Source organism: Xenopus laevis, chromosome 3S (assembly GCF_017654675.1).
Source record: "Xenopus laevis strain J_2021 chromosome 3S, Xenopus_laevis_v10.1, whole genome shotgun sequence".
NCBI classification, from domain to species: domain Eukaryota; kingdom Metazoa; phylum Chordata; class Amphibia; order Anura; family Pipidae; genus Xenopus; species Xenopus laevis.
Window position 1 is genome coordinate 71,392,677 of NC_054376.1, and position 27,918 is coordinate 71,420,594.

General features: G+C 34.7%; 1 protein-coding gene across 10 annotated transcripts in view; it reads left to right on the plus strand.

Annotated features, from left to right (window-relative positions):
• cacna2d1.S (calcium channel, voltage-dependent, alpha 2/delta subunit 1 S homeolog) overlaps positions 1-27,918 on the plus strand; it is a 293,345-nt gene that overhangs the window by 170,968 nt on the left and 94,459 nt on the right. For all 10 annotated transcript variants that reach the window (XM_041588485.1, XM_041588484.1, XM_041588482.1 and 7 more), the window contains exon 7: positions 10,723-10,854. In XM_041588485.1, the coding sequence (XP_041444419.1) occupies positions 10,723-10,854 (132 nt within the window). The remainder of the gene's footprint in view (positions 1-10,722; positions 10,855-27,918) is intronic.

The following is a 27,918-nucleotide window of genomic DNA, read 5'->3' on the forward strand; positions in this document are numbered from 1 at the left end:
AAGCAATTTTAAAGAATATAGTACAGAAGAGATTCACAGACAAGGATAGATTCACAGAGTTCTATTTAAACAAAAGCGTTTTTTTTTTTGTTTTTATAACACCTTTTCTTCATAATGAAACTGTAACATAAATCCACACTGATGGCAAAAAATCCTTTTATAACTTTACATTTTTTAGCCACCTCAAGGCATAGGATTCCAAATTATGGAAAGACTCCTTGTAACACATTTATGAAAAAGTTAAGAATTAATGAAATGAAGGGGCTCAGCACACACCAAAAATCATTACTGTTATTATCTTCATCAGGATACAAATTAGGAATATCCACAAACATTTAAAATGTTTACAGTGACAGAACCCACCTCTTAATATTGAGAGGTTAATGGGTAAGGAAGGATATAAGGAAATTAGGGAAAAACGTATAATTTCCAACAGGTATGTATTACAGTTTACCAGAGTTGTTTTCAACCTGGGTTCTACTAGCAATGTCCTAAATTGATCTCTGTATTCCTCCCACAATGTAAAACCATACAAACAGGTTAATTCGTTCATGAAAAAACTGACCATAGTATGTTTGAATGTGATAGGGACCTTTGTTTGCAAGCTGTATGGCGGCAGGCACTGAAGTAAATGATATCAACCACTGTTAACCACTGAGCTAATTTATTTAAACCGTATCTATAATAAAGGTGTCTTATTTGTAGGTAGATTGTCTGCAGTGTGTGAATGAATGTAATCTTAGGAAGCTTTGTTAGGACAATTTATGGGGGTTGTTGAAGGAAGTCTGTTACTTAAGACTTTTTAATTTGCATAAAAATGCTTCGTACATGAATATCTTAATTGGTATGGATTTCCACTCAGGAAAAATCTGGTTCTATTGGATGATCAATAGCATTTCATCTATTGCATTTGCTCAAACAAATTACCCGGTTCAGACATGTTCCCATGCTGCATGCTATTATGCATCATTGTATTATTTTCACATGATTACTATGTGAACACTATGCACTTACAATATAGGGATGAAAGCAAACTGATAGCAGGCATAAAATATGTATGTCAACCTGTGCACAGTATAAAATATTTATAAATATAATACCTTTGCCCATTGAGGCATACTCTTTTGCTCGAAATGTCACAATCATTTTGGAATCTCCAAGCATGCCATGAGATCAAATAAGTCTTTGCAGGCAAAATTACCAAATTATTTCTTTATTGCTGGTGATGGGCGAATTTGCTCAGTTTTGATTCGCGTGAAATTCGCAAAATGGCGAAAAATTCGCAAAACGGCGCCGGCATCCGTTTTTTCTAAAAAAAATGACGCCGGCGAATTTTTTACGCGAATTTTCGCGGGCATTTGGCGAATTAATTCGCTGACGGCGAATCACGCAAATTCGCCGCGAATTCGCGCTTGGCGAATAAATTCGCCCATCACTATTTATTTGCTTGTAAAATAGCTTTGGGAAGTATAAATAAAAATAAGTAAAAATTATATTGTAGCCTACTGTTGGACAAAAACTATTTAGTAGCTCTTTTTTTTTTACTTCTGAACTAATGCCTTCCATATTATGAAATAAATAATGTATAAGTCCTCTGTGAATAGTCTTGTAACATGCCTTTTCATAAGAGTTGCAATTGTATTTTTAGTATTTAATATTAAAAGCTGAAGGGGGGTAACGTGGCTGTCACAGCATGGGCATCTGATCCTTATGATTAGATTGAAGCTTTTGTTTTGTTTTTCTATATTTCATTTATTACTAATTATTAAATTCCTCTCCCAATAAACCTGAAATATAAAAATAACAGTTTATTGTTTAAGGATTGAGTAATATATGCAGATGATGGAATGGTTAGATCTTAATAACCGTTAAAATAATTAGTCTTCTATGAACAAGAACATTTCCACCTAATAACTTTTTTTTTTTTTTTTTTTTTTAAATAAGAGACAATGCAGTTCTTGCAATTTTCCAGTGTGAAACACAGAAAGTGATTTTATAAATATCTGTAAATGTAATTGTTTTTAAAAGTAGTATCGATCTGGCTGTTTATAATGTCTCCTATTCTGGTTCTTACTCTTTGAAGCATAGTAGCAAAACCAGTGGATTATCAGACCTAGAGGAACAATTATTTCAACTTTTCAGAAAACAGATAACAAATACTGCTTTATATTTTAATAACATTTACATAGAACTTTAAAACCATTAAAACATTTTTAATGAACATATATTGGAAGTTTCCTCAAATTCATTTTTTTTCATTATGCAAGAACTTGTTTGTGTGAATCGGATGCGATCCCTCTGCTTTTCATAGTATGTGTTGGAAAGATTCTCTTAAAAACAGAAGGTTATAAAGTCCCAGCATCCATTGTTTCAGAATGGAACAAGATAAGAAGAGAAGTTGCATGATCTTCTTTCAATATGTGGGATCCGGCATGTCTGTGTTCATATAGCATATATGCACCTTGTTTACTTTAGCCCAATGGAATGAGCTCCTGTTGAAAAGGGGTGTATATTTTCCCTATTATAAGACCAAAACATAACATTTAGGATCCATTTTTACTGTTTAAATTGATGGAAACTGAAAAACTGATTTTATCTTTGAATATTACTGTTTGACATAGAAGTTAATGAAATAGTTAAATTAGGAATTTCCTAAATGTTGACTTGATTCACGATTTTTAGTGAACACTTCTCTATGGTTTCTAAAGAATTTTCAAACAAAATTATCAAAATAGAATTTCTAACCATTATTGATACAGGTATGGGATCTGGAAACATTATCTAAAAGGCTTCAAATTATGAGAAGGACATCTCCCATAGAGAGAGAGAGATGGTGGCAAAACATCCCATTTATGTTTATACAGTAAATACATTCTAAATCTGGATGCTTGACAATTTTTAGTATGCTGATATCCATTGTACCAATTGCATTTGGAATTGATAGTGAGTATGAATCAATGTTATTGTCATATAAATACTTGGTTAGTGCTATGATTATGGCCAGGCTTCCCTATGCTGTAATAATATGGGCTCCCTATGTATAATACTATATAGAACATGTTAACAAACATTTTATTTGTCATTACAAAAATGATACCTTTGCCACAAGATGAAGTATGATCCCAAAAAGTGGCCTTTAAGTGGTTGTTTTTTTAAATTCCCACATGTTTTTAACCAGTAAAGTGACATACGTTTATCATTTTTGAGCTCCATTGGATAAAAAAAATTGATGATAAATCTGTCTTTTTTGAGATTTGTTTTCCATCCATGCCCAAACCATAGTGGATTGCATAAAGTGTTGGATTGGGGTTCCTATGGCCTACCTGAGAACCTGACACTAGATCCAGCTCTTACAAACTGCTTTGGTGTAGCAGAGGATTTCTAGTAAATTCAAAAACAATGTAGGGATGTTTATTTGCATGCTGCGGTGCCATTGACTCACTGGGAGATCGTCTGGTTCCAGAAGGCTCATGAAACTGCTATATTTTCTCCTGTATTACTGTTAAAATGAATACAATGCTTAATAGCATTTATGCCCTCAATATATCATAAATGTCATTTTCAAAGGCGCATTCCACTTAGCTCTGTAAAAAAAATTCTGGTGACCCAGATCTTGAAACATTCAGGCACATTTATCAAGGGCTGAATTTCGAATTTCAGTGAGTTTTTTAAAACTCCCATAAAATCAAAATTCGACCAATTAAAATTTATTATAAAAATCTATTTATTTTTTTTTTTTAAACTCGGGTGAATAGGATCACCCCAAAAACTCTAATTGAAATTTAATTATGATAAATCATGAAAATCAAATGAATTTTTTAAAACATTTGAATTGAATTTGAGTTTTGACCATAAAAATTTTCACTTTGACCCTTGATAAATTTACCCCTCAGTATCCATTGAAAATATTTTTTTGAGTACTCTAGCATAAATTTTTCTGTTTGTTGAAATTGAATTAAATCTATTTGACCAATAAGTCTTCCTCCTGATTGCATATATTAATTATTATTAAAGAACTAATAGGTTTGCATCACACAGTCACGGTTATATACTGCTTCATTGTTTTATATAGGGCAAGCCACTTGTGATACAAATGTGACATGGAAGGCCATGTATGAATGCGAGTGTGACCAAGTGTATCCAATATGGCTCCTTAGTTACCGGGGAACAACTGGAGTTGAGGTACTTAATATGGATATAACATTAGTTGGAGTCAAGGGAACAGCAGGAGTTGAGGTAATTAACTCATAAACTTATAAACATGTTTATCAAGGAGGAAGCATATATCTCATTCACGTGGTTATAATTTTAGAAGTACAATTATTGGTTTCATTCTCATGGTCATTCTCATGGTCACAGCTCTGGGCGTATGGCCATTATTTTGGTATATGTCCACAATTAGGATAATGACCAAATTCTGTTATGATTGATTATTTTATTGTTACACTAGTATAAAAAGAGAACTCAGCGGAGGGAGCTTTGGGACTTCATCTACAAGCAGGCGTGTTGTGTAGAACCTTGCCCGATTGATCTGGCTTGAGAGTTTGCTGTATTTGGCCCAGGGTCCCCCAGCTGATGTTCCTCTCTGCCAAGTCTGCCAAGGGAAGCTCGGCTAGACGTTGCGTTGTTTTCAATCGGTGATGTATTAATTTTCTTACAATATATTATTCTTATCTAATCTTAATCAATGTGTGTGAGTTTTATTTCTGTCCCTGTATGTGATAAGTCCGCTGAGGGAAGCTCTGTAAAACATTTTGTGTGTGATAAGTCTGCCAAGGGAAGCTTGTAGCAAGACACCAGTACACTTAGGGGCACATTTACTAAGAATCAAAGTGAATTCAAAGTGAATATTCGAATTGAAAAACTTTGAATTTCAAAGTAATTTTGGGTACTTCGACCATCGAATAGGCCAAATTCGACTTCGATTTGAAGTGAAAATGCTTTGACTATTCCACCATTTGATAATCGAAGTACTGTCTCTTTAAAAAAAAACTTTGACTTCGATATTTTGACACCTTAAACCTGCCGAATTGCTATATTAGCCTATGGGGACCTCCTAGAACATATAGCCAACATTTGGCAAAGTTTTTAGACGTCAAAGTGAAATCGTAGTTCGTTTTGAAGTACGATCGTAGTATGATCATACAATCTTAAAAATCCTACGAATTCGACTTCGAATGTCGAACTAGCCTATTCGAACATCTTGTGGCAAAGTTATCATTTTTGTAGTGACAAATAAAATTTTGTCAACATGTTCTATATAGTATTATAGATAGGGAGCCCATATCATTACAGCATAGGGAAGCCTGGCTCATTCCATTGGGCTAAAGTAAACAAGGTGCATATATGCTATATGAACACAGACATGCCGGATCCCACATATTGAAAGATCATGCAACTTCTCTTCTCATCTTGTTCCATTCTGAAGCAAAAGATTCTGGATAACCTTCTGTTTTTTATTGTACGCAATACAATAAGGATGACATAAATTATCACATAATGAACATGAAATTAAACAATGCCACAATAATCTCCAATTAGAGAAGAAAAGAAAAAAATAAAACAAGTAGAAAGAGGAATAGGAAAGAGAGAAAGAGTTCAGAGAGTAGGGTCCCCCACGTAATAACCTTCTGTTTTTAAGAGAAACTTTGCAACACATACTATGAAAAGCAGAGGGACCGCATCCGATTCAAACAAAAGAGTTCTTGCATAATGAAAGAAAATGTAATTTGAGGAAACATCCAATGTATGTTCATTAAAAATAATTTTTGGTTTTAAAGTTATGCTACATTGTTTCAAAGAGTAAGAACCAGTCCTTCCCACTTTTGGAAATCATTTCTTCAGGCTGTCACTAAGAAGATGAATCTATCTGCCAAACCACGTTAACAGGGTGGGAGGCTATTCCCTTCATTACCAGATTGCAAAGAGACCCTTAATTTTCTTTTATCTTCCAACTAGTAGTATGTCCCTTCCCTAGTGTCTCTGCATTCAGCCATTTACACATTTGCCTTTCTAGGCTTGTCTTGGCCTCTTAACTTAACCCCTGGTGTTTGGGTTCCATTATATTCCTGCCACTTTGGAGAAATTATTCAGCTACACATTTAAAATAACTAATAGAACTAATGTGAACTAAAAATATTTCAGTGGTATTGCCATAAAGCAATTCAAATGTCTGCATGTAAAGACTATATACCTAAGGCCTATATTAAATAACATACATTCCATATGGCTACATTTACATTATTATAATTTTTACATTGCTAGAGTGTCTTGGTATTTTGAACATATTCTCTCTCTCTCTCTCTCTCTCTCTCTCTCTCTCTCTCTATAATTTTTTACATTACTTCTACATTTGTTAAATGACTATTGCACAGGTTCAAGATTTAAACCTATAAAAAGACTATGATACACATAAAACACATTGTATTTTATTTACTGTGCCAGCCCAGGGATTGAAAAACGCTAATAAAAAAATGTAATTCATCTTTTGTTATTTCTAAATAACTTTACCTTTATTTTTATAGAAAACCTAATTAACCATGCTTCTGCTTATTCAGGTTTTATACAAAATCTAACATTTTTTTAATAGCTTCTCTTCCATTAAGCAGAAGCATATTGCTTTTTGTTTACTTAAGCCTTGTTTATCCTTTATAGAGAAAATGGAATATAGAAGATACATTATGAAAACAAAACAGCATCACTAAGGGTTACATAAGCATTCTGGAATTGCAGTAAAATATTAACAATTGGATCCTAAATAGTATTCCTATAAATGATTCTGCTATTGCCCTGAAAAAAGTGCAATTAAAAGAAATGGTTTGGCTTGCTCCCATACCAAGTAGTCTATAATAGGGTTGTACAATGTTTAGTGCTGTCAGATTAGAATATGAGATTGGTTTTCTCTTTCTGGCTTGCTCTCCTGTTTCTCTCTCACGGTAACCTTGTTTTCTTCTCTACGATTCTTTCTAAACTTTCCTCCTTTCTCACTTGAGCTTTTTGTTTTGACTGTTTTTTGTTTCTGCTCTTTTTATTTTCTTTATTTATTTTCCTTAGTTCATATTCCTACATAGTGCATGCACATTTTTTGCCTTGAGGCTTGAGACAAACCTTGCTTCAGGTGGCAGTTTACCAGAGGGTTACTGCCCCTGGTAACCTTAAGACCTGAGATGGAGGAGGATAGAGAGGCAATAGATATACAGTGTATGCTGTTGTCAAGTTAAATAAAAGTGCACAGAATGAATTCCCTAAAGTTCAAGTTGTTCCTCTATGAAGAACCATTGCTGACGCCTTTTGCGAGATAACCAAACCGCTCCCAGGCTTTTCAAGTGAAATCGAACTTATATTCCATTTAGGCCACTGCTGGAACAAATAATTATCAAAAACATAGTTTTCAATTTTTTTTTTTTTTTTACAAATTTCATCTAGCTGTATTGATTCCAGGGAAAATGGAATATAAAGCTTGTCAAGGTTTCCAGAACTCGTGTCATAATGGAAAGAGAAATGGAGAAAGAGAGAGATGCTGGGGAGATGAGCATTTCAACAGAATTAGGTGAAAAGCAGTTAAGGTGACAATTGAATGTGGTTTCTACTTTCTCTCATTTTATTCTGCAAATGAACATTAACAAATGGGATGCGGCAGAAAAAAAAACAAGGACATTTTATTTAAAAAAAAAACTGAAGAAAGAAAATGTACTATACAATAAATTGTATGTCAGTTCTAATTAAACTAAGAGAATGATCAAAGATTATTCTACTGTTTAATTAGACGTTGAAAATCAGGCTCTTTCTGCTAATATAGTTTAGGTTTTGGAAATATTCCAGTTGTATCGGATTTCCCAGTATGAATATGTATTTAGTTAAAGTGGACATGGAACTTCTGAAGAAGTGTTGCCCCATGCAAGTATTGCTGGACTGAAACTCCTAGCACAATTCAGGTAAAATGTATGCTGGAAGCTGTAGTTCTGCCATTACAGGCAAAATCCATCAAAAGAATTGTTTTCATAGTTATTTAAACAGCATTCTTGGATGATGACTATTTTTCTACCAGAGAACATATTCACTGCACCAAATACAAACTTTCCATTATTGATTATAGTCTAATTTCATCAAGCAAATTTAGCACTTTATTCTCGTTATGCTAGATAAGATGCCCTACATAAAGGTGGTAGAGGTGATTCTCAATGGAAAATACTGTTGTATGGGTAATGAGATTTCTGAGGCCTGTTCTGAAGAACCTAGGGTGCAAAAATGGGAGTAATTGTAGTGGAAAAGTGCACAGCTCCTTTGTACAGTATGTCTTAACTGGAATTCTGGAAAATCATTTATTTTCTGTTTTTGCTTTTAATAATCATGAGAGCTGTAAGTAAACTTCTGTTTGGCTGCTAGAATCTCTATAAACAAAGGTATCAAACGTTCTCCCATAGGATTACCACTAAGTTAGCTCAACTATAATAGCACAAAAACACAGCTGCACACAACTAGATCTCCCCAGTGTTCTTAATTTCATCATTTTAGTTTAATGGCCATTCTGTCTGCGTGTTTATTAGAATGCCATCATGTAACCAACAGAACTGAGTGAAGAGATCAGCAGGCTTTACGAAGTTAAATATCCTGGACATTTTACAATTCATCATGCTGAAGATTAATAGCAGATTTTAATTCCATTAACATGAAAATATTGCAATAGAAAATAAAACATCCCACTAAGCCTTTTTCCTATTTAGGTCGGTGTAAAAGTATGTAAAGATTTGGTGTGTTCTCTCTCTTGATGTAACATATATCTACACATAGGGCCAGCAGAGGACAGTTGAGTAGGCTAAAATATTCTGCTATACATAATAGCCTCTAGGCTACCATTGCTGCTTAGTGAGGGAATTTCACTTCTATATTTAGAACTGTAAAACTAGTTAAATATATTATGCTTGGGGCACAAATGTCAGGTGGAAAAGTGCTTAATCTGTAGGGAGAAGGTAATCATATAGAGAAGTATCAGCTATAACATAAACATAAGTAAACTGCATGTCACTTGTCACAGAGGCTTGGGCACAGAGCTTGATTGCAAGACTCTGAATCATAAAAGAGAATGAAGGGGGTGAAGACTGACACTCCATTATGGGAAGAAATAAGTGGATGTGGTTTGACAGCCTGTGCTCTTGCAGATTTTCAATGTTAATGATGCTTCTCAAACTTGCCAAGGTAGCAGTCTGACATTACCCAGTTATTATCCGATTCATTAAACTAAGATCAGTGTTTCCAAAACAAATAATGCTGCACTGCAGAAATCTTTGACATACAGAAGTATTTATAACCATTTTTGTTTTGTTTTTTAAATATCTGTGGTAAATACTTCAGTTTTGTTTATTAGTGAAATGTAAGAGGAACAGGGAGAGAGTTCTGGGCAAGTAAGGGAACTAGGAGTGTGGTCATGGAACAGGCTGGGTCAATACCAATCGGGCAGATCGTTATCAAATCAGGAGCCAAGAGAGTAGTTGAAGTCTCTAGTTGTAGGTATATTAAATTTGCACAAAGGAGAATTTGTTCGCACAGAGGCATAACTTTTCGCATTGCGAATATTTTTTCCGTTACCGACTTTTATTACATTCCCCCAATAGGGTTCTTTGCATCTTCCCTCTTTAAAGGTGTTTTTACATGACATAGGGATAGACATGTTAGTTTTCAGGTGCCCCAGTCATGTGAATTGTACTCTGATAAAATTCAGTCTTTCTTTACTGCTGCACTGCAAGTTGGAGTCATATTACCCCCCATCCTTTTCCACCTAGTAGCCTAATAACAGAACAATGGGAAGTTAACAGGATTACAGTCCTCTGACACCTGCATTGCTAGGTGCAGATATTATAATAGACTCAACAATAAAAATCCAAATCGCAAGGCAACTCCTTTAAATACACTGAATAGGAGAAACAATATCTTATCAGAAAGCAGTGCTGGCTCTTTCTTAAAGCATGTGATCAGAAGATGGCTGCCTACACAAAATTATTAGGCCAGGGCCAGACAAGCCAAAATCTTTATGCTAAAATCCACAGGCCGATATCAGCCCCTGGCCTCTAGCAGAATCTCCTTCTCTGTTTGCGTCCTGACACATTCGAAATCGGCCAGTGGATTAAAGCAGGATGATTTCGGCCCCATCTGGCCCTAGCTTTACAGGTAAAAAAAATACATTTGTTGGTTCAGGAATAAAATTGTATATGGTAGAGTGAATTATTTGTAATGTAACCGTGTTATTTAGAAATAAAAACTAGACTTAAAAATCATTGACATTCCCTTAGACCAGCTTGAACAACATCTGAAAATTATGTCTAACTTGATGTAACAGAGTTAATGTAAACCACATATTAATGCATTTATCTAAAAATTAGGTTTTATAAATCTGACCACCAAACAATAGTATAATCATGCTCAATTATATACATTTAATTGTACCTTAAGTTCAGATTAAAACTGACCCCATACAAGAAAATGAATGCACACCCAACAGACCTTTTATGTTAACACATTCATAAATATGAATAAATATAAACATGTTTTGTTAAGTTGCCCGATGAGTACAGTGTAAGGATATTCTTTCCACGCCAACTTGCTCATATTTGCTTTTCCAATGAATGTTTGCTGGTTTAATCATGTATTAGATCTAGTCTTTGTTGATTAACATTTTAAAATGTATTTTAGGGCTATTAGTTAACAGTCTGCTTATTAATTTTACAGCTACAATAGTACTGAATGAGTTAAACTGGACTGCAGCACTTGATGAAGTGTTTAAAAAGAACCGAGAAGATGATGAAACTCTTTTGTGGCAAGTATTTGGAAGCGCAACTGGATTAGCTAGATATTATCCAGGTAATGTTTATTTTTTACTTTATTAAATATTGTATAATATCCAAGGCTAAAGTGATTTCATATCTATAGTTTAGATGTGTGTGTATATATATTTTTACATATATCAGTATGTTTATATGTCCATATAAGTATGTGTGTGTAAATATGCACTGGAAGTTACTTGCAGGGGATAAACTTTAAGAACTTTTGTGCTTTTTAAACACTGTAAAAATGACCAACAAAAAGGAATGTCCATCTCTGTTTAATAAAGTTATATACAAGGGGACATGCAAGGGACAACCCGATAAGGTACAAGATAATATGGATCACAGTGGTTGAAAATAATAATGACTAAATGAATGGAGTGTGAAATAAAAGGAATTCCCCATGAGCAGCTAGTCCAGTGTCCCAACAACTGTCTGTGTTTCTGATTTGGTGCAGGCAGTTCTTAATCCACATAATTAGTCAGAAATCCAAGGTCCAGGTTCAGTCCCTTCACCAGAGAAAATTTTCATTAATTTGTATTCCCATACTTTCCTTTTCTGTTTTAAGAACCAAGATTCTTAGATCATTAATGGAATCGTGAGGGTTGTTGAAATGGTTTCCTACTGGTGTGACCAGTTTTTTATTGGTTATGGTAAAGTTGTGGTGTGTATTTCTCTTTTTCAGACTTCTCAGACCAGTTTCTCCTAAATACAGGCCTCCGATTGTACTAGCCATTGATGTTTGTATTCCTCTAATGTGTCTGGAATTTGTATTCTGTCTGGGATCAGGATGTGTGCATTGTTTTTTGTGACAGGAGTAAGTTCCATTTTTGGTGGGTTGTGACACGGCACTCCTTTTTATTCATTTTTTTAGGTTTGGAGTCTAGTGATTGCACATACTTTGTTGCCATAATGGTGCTCTCTGAAAGTGGTCCAATTCATGCAAGTTTGTCCCGCAGATCTGTTGTATCTTTTAGATAGCTTGTTGTACCCCTTACAACCCTTTTCAAGATTTGCTCGACCCAGCCTGTCAGTGCCTATCCCATATACAGTCGCTCATCCAGGGTTACCTTCTTTGTGAATTTTAGGAAGCATATAAAAGGTGCCTCTTTTGGGAGTCTGTGGTAACAAATCTAACAGATGTGATTGGGGGCATCTTGATTAAGTTTTTGAGTTCTTTCTTATAGGACATTGTGAGGTCAGTATCTAGTTTATTGTTGTGGTTTGACAGCTGTACCCCCTTTATCAGATGGTTTGATGATGATGTCCTTGTTGTTCCTGAGGAATTTAATAACATATTTTTTCTGGGTAAGTTGTGGTTTTGCTTCTTCTGCTTGACCAAGATAGTTGATTTAACCCTGTCCCTAAATGAATCTATGTATCTAATGCAGGATAAAGATCTGCAGAAGGTGTCCACTTGTCTTTCTTTTTTGTAATTTGTTCCTGTTGTGTAGAGGTATCAGAATCAGTGTCTGGCCTGTCATGAAAGAATTCCTTATTGCCATTTTCTGAAGAATTCCTCCATGTCTTTGCAGAGTTCGGTTTTAACCATTGCTTTAGGGCAGTATGTTAGACCCTTTGAAAACACTGTACTTTTCTCTTTAGTAGCAGAATAGGCAGATCAATTTATAATACGGCAGTTTGGTGCATTGTTTGGATCTGCATAGCGTTCCCTTGGACTCGGGAGGCACATTTATCAAAGGTTGGATTTTGAATTCATGTGAATTTTTTTAAACTCCCCTAAACTCCCATAACTTCGAAATTTGACTATTCAAAATGTATTAATAAAATCAATTTTTTAAATGCAAACGAATTTAAATGACCCGAAAACAAATCAAATTTGATTCAAACTATAAAAACTCGATTCGAGTTTTTTTCTCTGAAAAAAACTTGAACGTTAGAAAGGTTTACATACATCACTAAATTGATCCCTGGACCTCTCCCATTACCTATTTGGCAGGTTTTAGGTGGGGAATAGTCAAATTTGAGTTCTTAAAGGGCCAGAGTATGATAAAGTTCGAAACTCAAATCAAGTTTGAATAATTCATAATATGATTTTGAATGTCTTGACCAAACAAAATTAAAATTTTAATTCAAATTTTCACTTTGACCCATAATAAATAAGTCTTTGCAGTGTGTGCTTTTTGTTAGTTACCAACAGTGTCTGTAGTTTTTTTGTAGTATAGTTGAAGTGCATGTTTAGTATCTTCAGTGTTCAGAGTAAAAATAAAAACTGGCTTAATAGGCTGTGCAAAATAAAAGTTAGTTAGCCAAAAATGTAATCTATAAAGGCTGGAGTGACTGATATCTAACAACAGAACAGAACACTACATCATGCTTTTCAGCTCTCTAACTCTGAGTCAGTCTTGAAAGGGGGGCCACATGGGACATAACTGTTCAGTGAGTTTGCAATTGATCCTCAGGATTCAGCTCAGATTCAAAAGCAAAATTTATGGCCCATGTGTCCCCCCCCCCCCCGATTGGTCACTGGTTGGTTACTGCTTGGTCACCAGGGAAACCAGTCAGTGTAAAACAAGAGAGCTGAAAAGCAGGAAGTAGTGTTCTGGCTATTATGTAAGACATCCAGTCACTCCAGCCTTTATACGTTGCATGTTTGCCTAACTAACTATATTAGAAACATTTTTTTTATTTTGCACAGCCTATCCATTTACCCAGTTTTTATTTTTATAATGAACAATTCCTTTAAAAATTCACTGAGGGTGATGATTTCTTGTTGTATAATCCTTTTTTTGTTGTAAAAACTTTGATGAGGTGGTTACGTAGTCTCTCAGAAGTTCTGTTGCAAAGTTGTTGAACAATGTGGGTATTGTAGGTGATTTGCACTGGGTTCCTTAGGGACAGGCCTTTGGGAATGAGATTTTCCTTTTTACAGGTTTTGAGGAAGAAGATGTCACTATCCAGATGAGCCAATTTCATCAGCAGGGTCCTGAGCTTCATTTGCATATACATTTCAGCCCTTTTAAAACAAATGAAAAGGCATATGCCTGCACATTGATTTGCATGAAGCAACACATGAAATATTTGTAAATCCTTATCAACACTTTTAATAAAGTTTATTCAATAAAGTGTGCAGGAGTGTGAAGTCCATTGATGCATAATATTGACACCAGTTCTTGCGTAACCATGGCATACAAATAAGTACATAGAGCACACCCATAGGCTTTATACAGTTGTGTTCAGAATAATAGCAGTCGGACCACTAACCTGATCAATCACTGTTTTTGGTCGAAATTATATTTTATAGGCTGATCAGCTAAAATGATCTCAAATGCTTTAAAATTGCAACCACAACCTTAAAGACATGGAAAAAAATGGAAAATACCTTTCAAGTGGATAGAAGAATAGCCAAAATGGCAAAGTTTGTGAAGTTTTGTATCATACACTTGATAAAGGATCCATGTCGATCCGAAACATGTTGTGATCAATAAAGTTTTTTGCAGCAGAGTCTGCGACCTGTGTGCTCCATCCTATCCCTTGGTTTGAAAGTATCATATTGGTCTGGCTGGTGTGGCCTCCGCAAGGAAAGATGGGGATGTGGTTTGAACAAAACCCTTTCTTCAAAATGGCAAAGACTCAGCCCAGGAAGATCTAAAATTACCTGTGAGTACTTTTACAATGAGAAGATGTCTATGTGAAGCCAACAAAGAAGCCCCTGCAAAGTCCCCTTGTTAAAAAAAAGAAATGTGCTGAAGAGATTTTTTGGTGAAGCGAAATGGGTCAGATTCGCCCATCACCAGGTGCAACATTTTGTGGACTGATGAAAACAAAATTGTTCTTTTTGGGTCTAGGGGCCATAGACAGTTTGTCCGACAGTCCCCAAACAATGAATTCAAGCCATGTGGGGTGACATCAAAAATGCAGTTTCTGAGGCAAAACCAAGAAACGCAGAAGAATTGTGGAATGTAACAGGTGCCAAAGTTGGTAAACTCCATGCAACACAGATGTGCCAAAAATCTCAAACACTGGTTATACAACTAAATATTAGTTCAGTGATTCAAAAGAAAGTAAAATCTTGAAATATTTTTCAGTTTATACAGTGAATGTTTGAGTTTGTAAAGAAGAATGCAGACACTGCTATTTTTTTTGAAGAGCTTAAGGGAAGGTGAGCTCAGAGCGGTCCTTTTGGTTTGAGTGAGATATTTTTTTGAACAGCCTAATATTCCCCTTTCTTTACTTTCTATAAAGGAATAACACAAATTTTAAAAAATTTTCTTAATGTTTTGATTTGGAATAAAATGAGAAGTGTTCACAATGCATTTGTTTGTATGGAAATAAAAGCTATTATAAAGATTTTGAGCTGTATTCATTTTTTAAACATACTGCTATTATTCTGAACACAATTGTATATTGAAGTTATGGTAAACGGTTAGTTTGCTTTAGAAAGAAGTATTTAATTTTTTATGATTTATAATAAATATTATACTTTTTTGGTGCCCCATTAAAGATTTATCAATGTTCGAATTTAAAAAAATTTTTGCACAAAAATTCAGGTTTAAAAATGTAAATTCAGAGCTTACCACTAATAGAGCTTATACCTATAGGATTTTAGAACCATATTTATCAAATTCCATAGGAATGAAAGAGATGTGGGTGAGTTTTTATTTATTAAGCTCTAATCTCATATTTTGATAAATCTTTCCCTTATTAATCACAAAAAACTCAAGACTCAAATGTGAAACTTTAGACATCAAAAAGCTTGCAAGTTCTTAACAGGTGTTAATGGGAGTTTATCAATTGTATTTAGTCAATGTTTTTATATGCAGATCTTTAATAGATAAACAGACATTCGAGTTTTTTTACATTTATATTCGATGTAGAAAAAAACCTCCAAAACTAGATTTCTAATGAATAAGCCCATTAAAGTTTGATAATGTTGTACACACATTTTTATTTTATAGCTACTGTAAAACTAGGTTGTATTTTACCAAGTTATTAGGGTACCAACATATGTCATCTAACTGATGTGTATATAATAAGACAGACTAGATTTACTGTTGACATATGAACAGGAAAAGGCATTGCACACTGTTTTTTTTAGATTTTGCATTGCAGTGAGCTTTCATAACACCAACTGCTATTTCTAACATTTTTGTAATCTCAGTGGGGTCCTTGAAGTAAAAAAATAGATTGGGATAAATTTGTCAGATCTTCCAATAAAGAATATATTTTTTAATTGAGAATATTACATTTAGCACTTTAAAAACAGCAAAGCATAACATGTTCTAAGAACAGGTTCTAAAATAATTCAATAAGCCAATATAGGATTCAGACCAAATATGCTATAGTATTCATATCACCTCTAACACAGGATTACATGTTGTATACATGACAGGAAAATCAAACATACCATAAGGTATACCATATAATAAAAATATGTCAGTAGATTTGCAAATCAGCCACAACTCTCTTATCATTCAATGTTCTAATTTTTGGTCAAGTACAATCCATCACTAGGTATTGATGATTCCGTTTATACATGCTATTTTTTCTTAAGGACATCTACTGATGCCCATGCCTATGCACTGGCTACAACATGTAATGTTGGAGATGGAGGGGGAATGTAAGGAGTGCAGCGACATTTCGGAATTGCAGAATGGAAAGTGAAAGTAACTGCCTGCCCGTCTATATGCCTAAGGCATAGAGGTGGGGCAGGCAATATATGATTGACAGCTGAGCATTCAGTATGGTTGTTTTAATAAAAAAAGGAATTTGTGTTTCCTGATTAATTTTAAAAGGACTTTTATTATACACATTTGCATGTGTGGGTGATCATTCCCCTTTCAAAAGAAACAAGGGCAGGCCCCTGCGGTACTCCACTATCCAATTATTCATTCATTTACCTATAATCTATTTTTAGCCTGTTATTTATACAAATACAGTAAAACTCATATTTCACATTTGCAGGGGACTAGGGAAAAAGTGTTAAGCTGGCAATTTAAAATCAGGGAAGGGAAATGTGTTAAACCAACTTTGTCTTCAGGTACTCAAAGGATATAAGCACACGAGTCAGTTTCACTTTGAAATGCAATATTTACGCTTTTAATAACAAGGTTTAAGTATTATAGCATTAATGTTACACTATAAGGGTATGTGTAAATCACAAGTACATGACTGATTGGACTTTTTACAGACAAAACCAGAGCAAAATATGCATATGTTAGTAATTTAAAATAGAGCTTCTTTTCTATGAACTATGTGAGATAAAAGTTATCATTTACCATAGTGATTATTCCGTTTGATTTTTCTGACTTGGCTCAATAGTCTATCTGAAGTTGCCAATCATTATAACTTGACCTTGTTGTGTAGTCTCATCCATTTGTAAAAGTAAATGGACTTTATTCTTTTGTAGCATGTTTTTTTTTTAAAGGATAAATAAACCTTTAAAATAATTTAATTTAAAACTGATGAGGGGGCTATTCTAAGCACTTTTGTAATTTACATTCATTCATTTTGTTTTTATTCAAAGACATTAAGGGGTATGTGTACTGTTAATTAGAAACCCTTCTCAAATCTTCTCTAAGCAGAAGAATATCATAGCAGCCTCTTTCCTTCTCCTGACATCTTCCTTGACTACTTGGTGGTCAGAATCATGGGAAAATGACCAACAGGTGGCGCTGTTGTAACAAAATTAATTCATATTAACTGTACATGTATCCCTTAATATCTTGGAATAAAAACAAAATAATTTATGAATGTAAATTACAAAAGTGCTTAGAACATCCCCCTCATCAGTTTTACATTCACTTATTTTAAAGTTTTACTTATTCTTTAAAGAAATTTGAAATCTTTACTCACATTGTTTCCACACCTCCCTCTTTCCTTATTTACATATATTTCTGCAACTAAAGCAACAGTGTCTATGCTACAATAAGATAGTACTGCTTGCCTGCATGACCAGAGTGTACAAAGATTTGCATTACAAAACAAGGCTATTATGGTGTGCAAGTCTAGACAATTGGTTGCAATGCTGCAACATAAAATTTGTTTAAAATGTTGAGTCTACCCTCTTCCACAGGACTCTTGGGAACCTAGCAACAAAACTGCTACTGAAGATGTGGCTATTATATGTGAAATGAACTTGGCTGTTTCCATGGCAGCTAAGGTATATTTTTTTGTATAATGAATCTGTCGGCAGTATTGCTTGTTGTTTTGACCTTTCAGTTGCTAAGAATATCTTTACTGCAACTATGGAAAGTCAAGTTTCTATCAGGTTAATGTAAAAAAGTTTTTCGCTGGATGGATGATTAGATCTTGTCAGAAAAAGCATATTGACTGTATCTTTGTTTGCGTTTTGATTGCCTTATCCTATCTACACAAGTGAGTTTGGTTTCACTTGATTGGTTAAGAGTCAGGATTCAGTAACCAGGTTTCTTTAGACATTGCAGTTTGAGTAAAATTCAACTCAAAAATGAATCAGGAGTTTGTTTGGTATATTTATACATTTTGTACCAAATACATTATAGAATCTTGGAAATTGAGGAGAGCACTCAAAGAGTATATTAAATACTGTAAATATTCTTTTATTGACAACTACCAATACACAACATGTTTTGGGCCTGTGTGCCCTGTATCAAGTGTAAAATAAAACAAAATGTGCAGGCTTTTTAAACACACCCCTTCCATCCCCCCACCAGTGCTTGAGTGAGTAATTAACAAAAAAGGAGTTATGTCCAATTATCTACCCAGTCCATATGTAAATGTCCAATCAGTATGTGCAAGTCTTTGAGTCTCTTTTTGTCTGGCTAACATATCCCATGCCACAAGGACATTTTAGTAAATATACAACAAATTTCGAATTGTAATTGGATTAAAGGACAATATTTCTTAATTACTTTCTCTGTTTTGTCACTATATTGATTAAATGTGGACACAAACGTCTTTTTATGCCTGGCTGCATTTTTCGGTTTAACAAGTAGGCTACCACGTGGAAGAAGTTTAACATCTTTCATAGCTTTATTAATTACTGCACGTTTCTAACCTTTCTCCACAAACCATTCTGTGTTTTTTGCCTCTATATAGTTCTCGGGACTGGAGGATATTTTTTTAGCCCTCACAAACTGTCCCTTTGGTATGGCACATTTCACCTAAGAGTTATGAAAGCTTTTAGCCTGGTGTAGATTATTTTTATTCACAGATTTTCATACAGGTCAGTGTACAGTTTATCCTTATTCAGGCCAATTTTTACATCTAAAAAGTAAAGTTCAGACTGTGAACATTCATACGTAAATGTTATGGTTTTGTGGCTTAAATTTGCATCCCTCATCATGTTCTCCAATTCATCCATGGAGCCGTTGCAGAGCAGAAGGATATCATCCACAAACCTGAAGTATCTAAGTATGTGCTCACAGTATGGTTCCTTCTCCAAAAATATTTTTTTTCCAAATATTGCACAAACAGGTTGGCAAATGGGGGTACGACTGTAGCACCCATTTACGTGCCCTGTGTTTGCCAATAATGCTCATGTCAGGGGCCTATCGTCTCCTAGCGGAGAAGTCCGGACCAAGGAGGAAGCTTCGGGACAAAGTTCAAGTTCACGGTAATCAAAAGGATGCGGGAGTAATCATAGTCAATTCCAGGCAGTAGTTCAATTGGCAGGCAGCAAAGGATCATGGAAACAGGTTCAGGCAAGAGTCAAAGTCCAGAAATACAATCAGGAACAATTTAGTAATACCCAGGAATAAAGGTAGCAATTCCTATTTTCGTGCATTGAACCCATGACCTCGGTGTCTCTATTTATTCAAAATTTCTGCATCGTTTGCGACAAGATGCCATCACACTCAGGGTGTGGCGCTATGACCTCATTACGAGGCTCTACGTGCCGCCATCTTTACTACGAAGTGGAGTACTCTGCAATGGAGCGATCCTGATAGCTCATTCTTGAAAGAGAAGTGTTTTTTGTCAGTACCATATTCAGGCAATCAAGAATTGATTTTTGATTTTCAGTACTTCACTTTGCAGGAAGTGATACAAAAAAACCGACAGGGTTTCCAGGGCTAAACCAGTGCCTGGAACTATAGGCCTCCCAGGGGGGTTAACAAGGGTCTTGTGTACCTTTGGTAAAATATACAAAACTCATCCTCATCCATTAAATCTATTTATTTTTAATACTGTTGGTTGGGTCATACCCGATCTTACTGTAATGCCCAGGGGTGTTTAACTGTCTAAATACAACAGTATTATATTGCTCTCTATCAAGTACCACAATACTTCCCCCTTTGTCAGCCTTATGAATAATAATATCATTATTCTCTTGTAAGGCACATAAAGATGCTTGTTGGTAAGACTTAAATTTAGTTCACATTTTCCATCATTGTTAACCCGCACTTTTTTTCATTTCTGCAAGAAAAATACTTTCAAAAGCTTGTACAGATTCATTGTCAAAATCTGGTATAGTTGTGCTTGTTTTTTTGAAACAACTCAAAGGTTCAAGCATATCATAGTCTGAATAACACATTTTCAATTTAAGCTTGCAAATAAATTCAAAAAAACAATTTCCCAATCCTCCATATTTGTACAAAACTTAGCCCCTTGTTTAGAAGAGAAAGTTCTGAGGGCGACAGTTCATATGAAGACAGATTAATCACTAAGGTATTTACCTTGGTAGTCGCCTGTTCGTCTGTTCCTTTGTGGATAAGTGTCCCTGGTGATGGGGGTTCTGTGGTTGATCCGTCTCTGTGGTTCTGTGGTGACCCGATCAGGGAAAGTTGCACTCCTACACTGTGTTGGACTAGCAGTGCAATTTGGATATCCTACTATTTTGTACAATATATATATATATATATATAGTAGTCCCATATATATAGTTTAACTCCCACCCCAGAAGTATAAATAAAGGCAAATAGTTGCATATTTTATTTAGTGTTTCACATTTGTACCTCCTGTTGTACTGGGCGTTTACTACAATACATTTGAAATATTGTCTGAATGGATTTAAATTAACATGACAAATATAAGTACTTAAAAGTATTGCAAAGTGTTTAAGGGATAATGAAGTACAATGCTTACATTTATCAGATAAGGAACTATTAGAGTGTTTATACCTGCTATGATAAGTACTGTGTCACATCTCCAGACTGTAGGGAAGGTGTAGGATCTGATATGTAGAAGGTTTGGGACCTGGGGTTTTCCAGATCTTTCTGTAATTTGGATATCCATACCTTTAAGTCTGTTTCTAGTCCTTTAAACATTAAATAAACCAAATAGGATTTTTTCCACCAATATGGATTCATGCATCTAAGTTATGATCACTTTGCTTAAAATGAATTTTCGCAGCGATTTTGCGAATTTATTCGCCGGCGGCGAATCGCGGGAATTCGCCCATCACTATCCGTGAATATTATATGTATTAAACAGATTATACTTCCACTTAAAATAAAGCTGCAACTTGGAAATTGTGTTGTGCAAAGCTTCTTCAACAATAAAATAAACAAAAGGAGGAAAAACAACTTTTGCACCGACATCTTTCCTCGGGCTGCAATAATTTTCATTTGTCTTCAAAGATTTGTAAGATATGTTTGTTTTTAGAATGCCCCTTTTTCCCTCTCGGAAACATTTTCATATTTTACTTCTCAGGCTTTCTCTTTCTTTCATTTGCTGTATGAAAACATGCTAGAAAATGTTTAATATTATATTAATTGAATCAATTATTTACTCAGAATCACCGCTGGCAACTTAACAGACAAACTAACATGCCTACAGTATAAATCAAGCAATGTTTTTTTTTCCAGGAGTCTCTAAAAATAAATATATCCTATATTTTTTTTTAACTCGAGATTTTGTTACCACAAAAAAACTAATACAAAAATTTGCCAGGTAAAAGCTGTTGAGTCCTGTAGAAGTCAATGGGCGCTGCACTGATCCCATTGGACCATTTTTCAATTTGGGCTTTCACATTTTTTTCTGTTAGGAATTGTCTGGAAATTTTAGAGGTAATCGGGGGTTTAGATTGTTCAACACCTTTTTTCATTTGTGCTTTTTTAAAATGTAGACCTTTTAATAAATTTCATGACATTCGTGGTTTTAGAAAAACCTCTAAAACCACTAAAATGAGACTTGCTAAAAAGGCCTAAATATTGCCAGGAGTATCCATATACAACTAATTTAACATGTCCTTGAACACTCACTGCTAAGTTTAAAACTCTTGAAACAATGTCAACACAGGAATATTTGTAGGGATAATTGGGGGTTACCAGTTAAATTAATTTATAGCCTTACCAGAGCAGTTGTCTATTCCTCTTGTGCTTAACTCGCTGTGCCCCTGTAGTTGGCAAAATAACAGTGACTCAACTTAAAGTGGACCTGTCACCCAGACACAAAAAGCTGTATAATAACAGTCCTTTTCAAATTAAACATGAAATCCAATTTCTATTTTTTATTAAAGCATTCATAGCTGTTGTAAGATCATTTAAAAATCTCAGCTGTCAATCAAATATTGCCTGCCCCTCCTCTATGCCTTAGGCATAGATGTGGGGCAGGCAATTACTTTCACTTTCCATTCAGCACTTCCTAGATGTCACTGCACTCCACACATTCCCCTGTTCTCTTCACCATTTAATTGTGTAGCCAGGGCATGGGGATGGACATTGGGTCCCCCATTCTGGTGCACAAACAAAATTCTGAGATGATGCAAGGCTGGTCTTAATAACAGTGTGCACAAAATGGCTGCTGCCTGCTTGCTATAATTATGAATTCTCAGGCTGAAGGAAACCAGATTCCAATAATTTATATAGTTTAATCAAAGTTCATTTTGCTTGACAAATGTGATAAATTAGGATTTTGAATATTTTTTTTTTGATTGACGGGTCCCTTTAATAAAGTGGATGGAGCTAAAGAGCATAGCAATGCACCACACACCTGTTTCAGGCAAGCATGCCCTTGACAATTGATAAGGGGCATGCTTGCTAAGAAACACACTTTGCAGAGTTTTGTTTCTCAACTTCATCCATTTTATTTACATTGAGTGACTATAATTGGGGGTTAGTATTTATAATTGATCAGAAGCAAGCACACTGTACATATCCATATACAATGTTGAGCATTGACTGAGACATTGGACCAACGAAAACACTTCAAGTATAATAAATGACATATTACCAACTTTCAGACTTTCAGTCTTTCATAAAAGTCTGGGTTTGGCCGATGCTAGGAAAACACTACCTACCTAATTGTATAGGAAAATACTACCTACCTGAATGGCTAAAGCCAGTAGTAGAGCTTGGTGGAAGGCTAATGGTCTGGGGGTGTTGTTTAATTAAAGAAAAGTATTAAGGCCACACAGTACAATCACATTACTGGCAATTCCATGCTTCCTACTCTGTGGCAACAGTTTGGGGAAAATGTTTTCCTGATTTAGCATAAATAATGCATATACAGGTCTGTACAGAATTGGTTGTTTAGATGTAAGTGGAAGAACTTGACTGGCCTGCAGACCCCTAACCTCTACCCAAATGAACACTTGTGGCATGAATCGGACACTGACTGCAAGCCTGGTATTATCATCAACAGAAGTGTTCAACTTTATTTATGCTTTTGCAGTTGAATAAAGCAAATTCCATCAACAATGTTTCAAAATCAGAAAGCCTTCCCAGAAGTGTACAGTCTGTATTTGCAGTAAAGAAAGCACTTTCACATTAGTATCCATGGCTTGAGAATGAGTTGTTGGCAGGTGTCTTCATTTTTGGCACGCAGTGTATGAGTGACTCAAATTTATCCAAAGTTCAGCAGCTCCTCAGTTTGCAATTTCAGTAATGTGTTGCTAGGCTCAAAATTACCCTAGTAACCATACACTGATTTGAAAAAGAAATTGGAATATAAATAAGAGAAGCCTCACTAGAAATATGAGTAATGAAAAGTAGCTATAAACAATGCGTTTGTAGATCTTTTGTTTTTAGATGGGGCAAGTTACTCCCATTTTGAAAGATGGAGAAAAAGAAAGCAAATAATTTAAAAGCTATAAAAAAATTAATTATGACAACCAATTAAAAAAAGTTGCTTAGCATTGGCCATTCTATAAAATCCTAAAATTTAACTTTAATCCTTCCAGTTGAATTTTTTCCCAAAACAAAAGCATCTTCTTACAGTCAATCATGCACATACAGTATCTGAATAGCACTGATTGGGATTACATGCAAAAAAAAAATGTAATTGAGGGAAAATAATCTGACGTTTCAATCATAGAACATTACTTCAAACCGATTAGTGCAAGTAAATCAAAACCCTAATTTTTATAGTTGATAAAAAGTATGATCTTAAAAATATTTGTTTCTTCTTAATAGATGGTTGTATAAACTATGAATACATCTCACTAAATGATACTTGGTTTCTTTCACTGCTTACTTTGGGGGTCAATTATAAACACTGCAGCTGGCTGAGAATAACTAATTACTGACTGCTTGCTATGGGTTAATGACTAGGTGCAAATTTGCTTAGTGTTGTGTGTTACAGTACATCTACACATCAAGAGATGTTGTGCTTGAACTATACTGGGTGTTTTTCTTGAGGATAGAATAGCTGCAAAGTGGTCAAGTCCACTTAAATTTGTAAAATAATTTGTGATCATAGTTTTAACAGCCACAATCAATCATAAATCAATTTAGCAGCCAACCCTTTGTTTCCTCCAACTACATAGTAATAAAGTAATTTAGTTGGAAAAAAGACACATGTCGATTCTTCTTCAATTTGCTTCAGAAAGGGGAAAGTCCTGGCTACAAGATGTCAATCAAGATAACTTTGAGAAATGGTTCATTGACTTTTCAGCTATAGACTGTATCTGCCAGTAAAACCAGTCCAGGGAGAGAATTGCATAACCTAACAGTTCTCCATGTAAAACTTTTTCATGTGGAACAACTCTTTTTTTTTATATATATAACTGAATGCTCTTGTATCCTTCTGGAAGGATCTACCGGTAAAGTATGCAAATAAGGGGCATATTTATTATGCTGTGTAAAAAATAATGGGATAATATACCACGCATAACCAGGCTTAGCCGTGTACAAATTTTTTAAAAATTTACACTTTTTTTTTTGTTTTTTTCTTAGAGAGACTTCTGCCAGAAGCAATGTAAAATAATGCTGGCAAATCTGGCGTTCACATGGTGTAATTACCCACACCTTGATAAATTTGCCATTTATTTATTTTTTTTACACCATTTGTTCAAGGCAAATTATGTTTTACCCAGCATAATAAATATGCCCCAAAGAGTTTTTTGTCGACCTTTTATATTTATACATAGTGACTCCCTCAATGATCTCTTCTGCATTTCAAACAATCCCAGCTTGACCAACTTTCCTTCATAACTGAGAACTTCCATACCCTTTACCAGCTAAACCGCTCTTCTATATACTAAATTTTAAAAAAAAAATCCCTTTTGTACACTGGAGACCAAAGTTGCATTGCATATTTAAGGTGAGGCTTTACTGGTGCTTGCTTTTTTCTTGTTTGTAGTCCTTAAATGATTAGATAACAGTTTTAGTACTATAAATAAAATTACTAATAGATTTAATGCACTAGGAGATATATATATATATATATATATATATATATATATATATATATATATATATATATATATATATATATATATATATATATATATATATATATAAAATAATGTACCCCCTATTGTAGGATATTGTAAGGATATTAGAAGTTGTCAATGAGTACCATGACTGACTATATAAAGGCAAATGTCTAAAGACGGATTGCTTTTATACATGGAACTACCTGGTGAATTGTAATTTCCAAATTTTACAACAGTGTGGTACATTAGTGAGCCTTTATTTAGTTCTGAATACAAGAGAGGAAGAAAGGGAAATAAAAAATGTGTGTAGTATATAAATAAAATAAACACATATTTAACAACCAATTACAGTAAGGGGCCTATTTATTAAACCTCCAATTTTTCTGGTTGAGTTTAAAGGGAAAAAAATTCTGAAGATCTATTCGGGCGACCAATTAAAAAAAGTTGTACAATTCAACCGCAAATCTGGGAGTTTAGTCCAGATTTGTTTAATATAATGAGGAGAAGTTGTTTTAATAAACAGGCCTCTAAATGTTGGCACATTGGACATGTTATTGTACAATAAATATGTTTACTCACTGTTTTGTTTGGACACTTGGGTATTAGCTATTGATCTTTCATTTATACACTACACAGTGAGTTTATTTTCTGTTCTCCTTTTCCAGAGCTGGTATATTTTGAGTTTGCTGCCTGGTGGGGACAAGCAGTGAGATGGTCTATGGGTATACGGTATCTTTGTGATGCTACTTGTATTTGTTTTCCAATTTATATTATAGTAGAGTTTGAAACACTTGCACTGTGACAAACGGGCCATTACTAAGCATCATTATAACCAATTATATAACTAAGCACAGTTTATAAGGAAATATTTTATAGCATATTAATTGCTCTTATGTATTATAAAGAAAATAAATTATATAGTAATGCTACAGATAAACCTTCATATGTAAAATGCCCACCCAGCCAAATCATTCTGATCCAAGAGTAAACTCAGCATGTGCTATATGTTTTTGGTCAGCACCTTCACGCCACCACTGTTTTCACTGTACCCCATACTTACAAAAGATCATCCAGTTATGTTATCAGAGGTTTTGTAGAAATGGTGCATAAACACTAGCTGAACTTCCAAAAATCCCCCTAACCACTCTGAAGCCTGCACAGTAATTTAACAACCTTCCATTATTTTGTTACATTGTAAAGTTATTGATTTTCTATTTAATTGTTTGGTGGTACTCTGAGCCATTATTTATATTTGTTTCTCAAGGCAAAGTAGTCTGTGTGTACTTTTTATATACATTACTTTTTGTGTACATTTTCTCTTTGCAGCTTCCAGCTCTAAGTTCATTTCCATCTAGGCAGTATTTAGAAGGAGCTTGAGTTATATATGTATGTTGCATAACTTTATAAAGCACTATTTGACTGTGCAGTGCTGTACAATTTTGCAGAGTAGAAAAGTACACAAAAGGAAGAGAAAATAAATATATAATAATAAATAAACATAAGTAAGCATTACAATAAATATGTATAAATATACAGAGTTACCTTTGCATTTGCATGGGCTTCCCCTAAACTCTCCAGTTTCCTTCCACACTAAAGCATACAGCAGGCATGTCCAAACTCTGGCCCATGGGCCAATTGCGGCCCGTTTTCAATTTTAGACTGGCCCGTATCCTTAAACAAGGATTCACCCATTCAAGGGAAGACCTGGATAAAAATGGGCATGCAACTGGCCAGACCGAGCCAGGAGTCAGTAGATGAGCAGTGTCGTCTATCTTTTTGCCATTCCCGCTGTGCGCAGTTAAGTAATCACATGTTAAAGTGTGCTTGTGATGTTATGACATCACTGGATTAGACACTAGTTCTAGCCAGAGGCTGTGATTCCACCCATGTGCCTTCTAATTTTTCTTACAAATGCACATCAGCATGGTCACCGACCGGTAATGTTCAACATATCAATTAGAAAATATATTTGCAACAGTATTACAAATACCCATGCCTAACCAAAACTTACACAACCTGGATTTTCAAATTGATTGGAGGGCTCCCTTCTGAATGGACCGTAAGACTGGGTCTCATTCTAAGGTCAGAAAAATAGAATATAGAAATGAAAGGAATAAGAAAATAAAATATAGGCTAAATGAGAAAGCAATACGTTTTAAACAAATAAATAGAAGAAAAAAACAGAAAAGGAGGAAAAACCGAAAAAAAGATGAAAAGGGAAAAAGAAAAAAATGGGGGGAAAACGAAAAAATGGGGGAAAAAAGAGGAGGGACAAAAAATGATTTTATAGTGTAGCAAGTTCACTTCACTTGACAACATATATGTGCAATCAACGTTCTTAATTTACAAAAAGGTTGCAAAGTGCTACAGTGCATTCACAATACAGGTAAGGGACCTGCTATAAAGGATGCTCGGATGCTTTTCTAATGGTTCAAAGAAAGGCTGAATAGTCTGCCCCACCCATTTTCACTTCATCAAATTTGGCCCTTGTTGCAAAAAGTTTGGACACCACTGGCATACAGGCAACTGGTGCCTGATGGCAAGAAGACTAGTATATTGTGT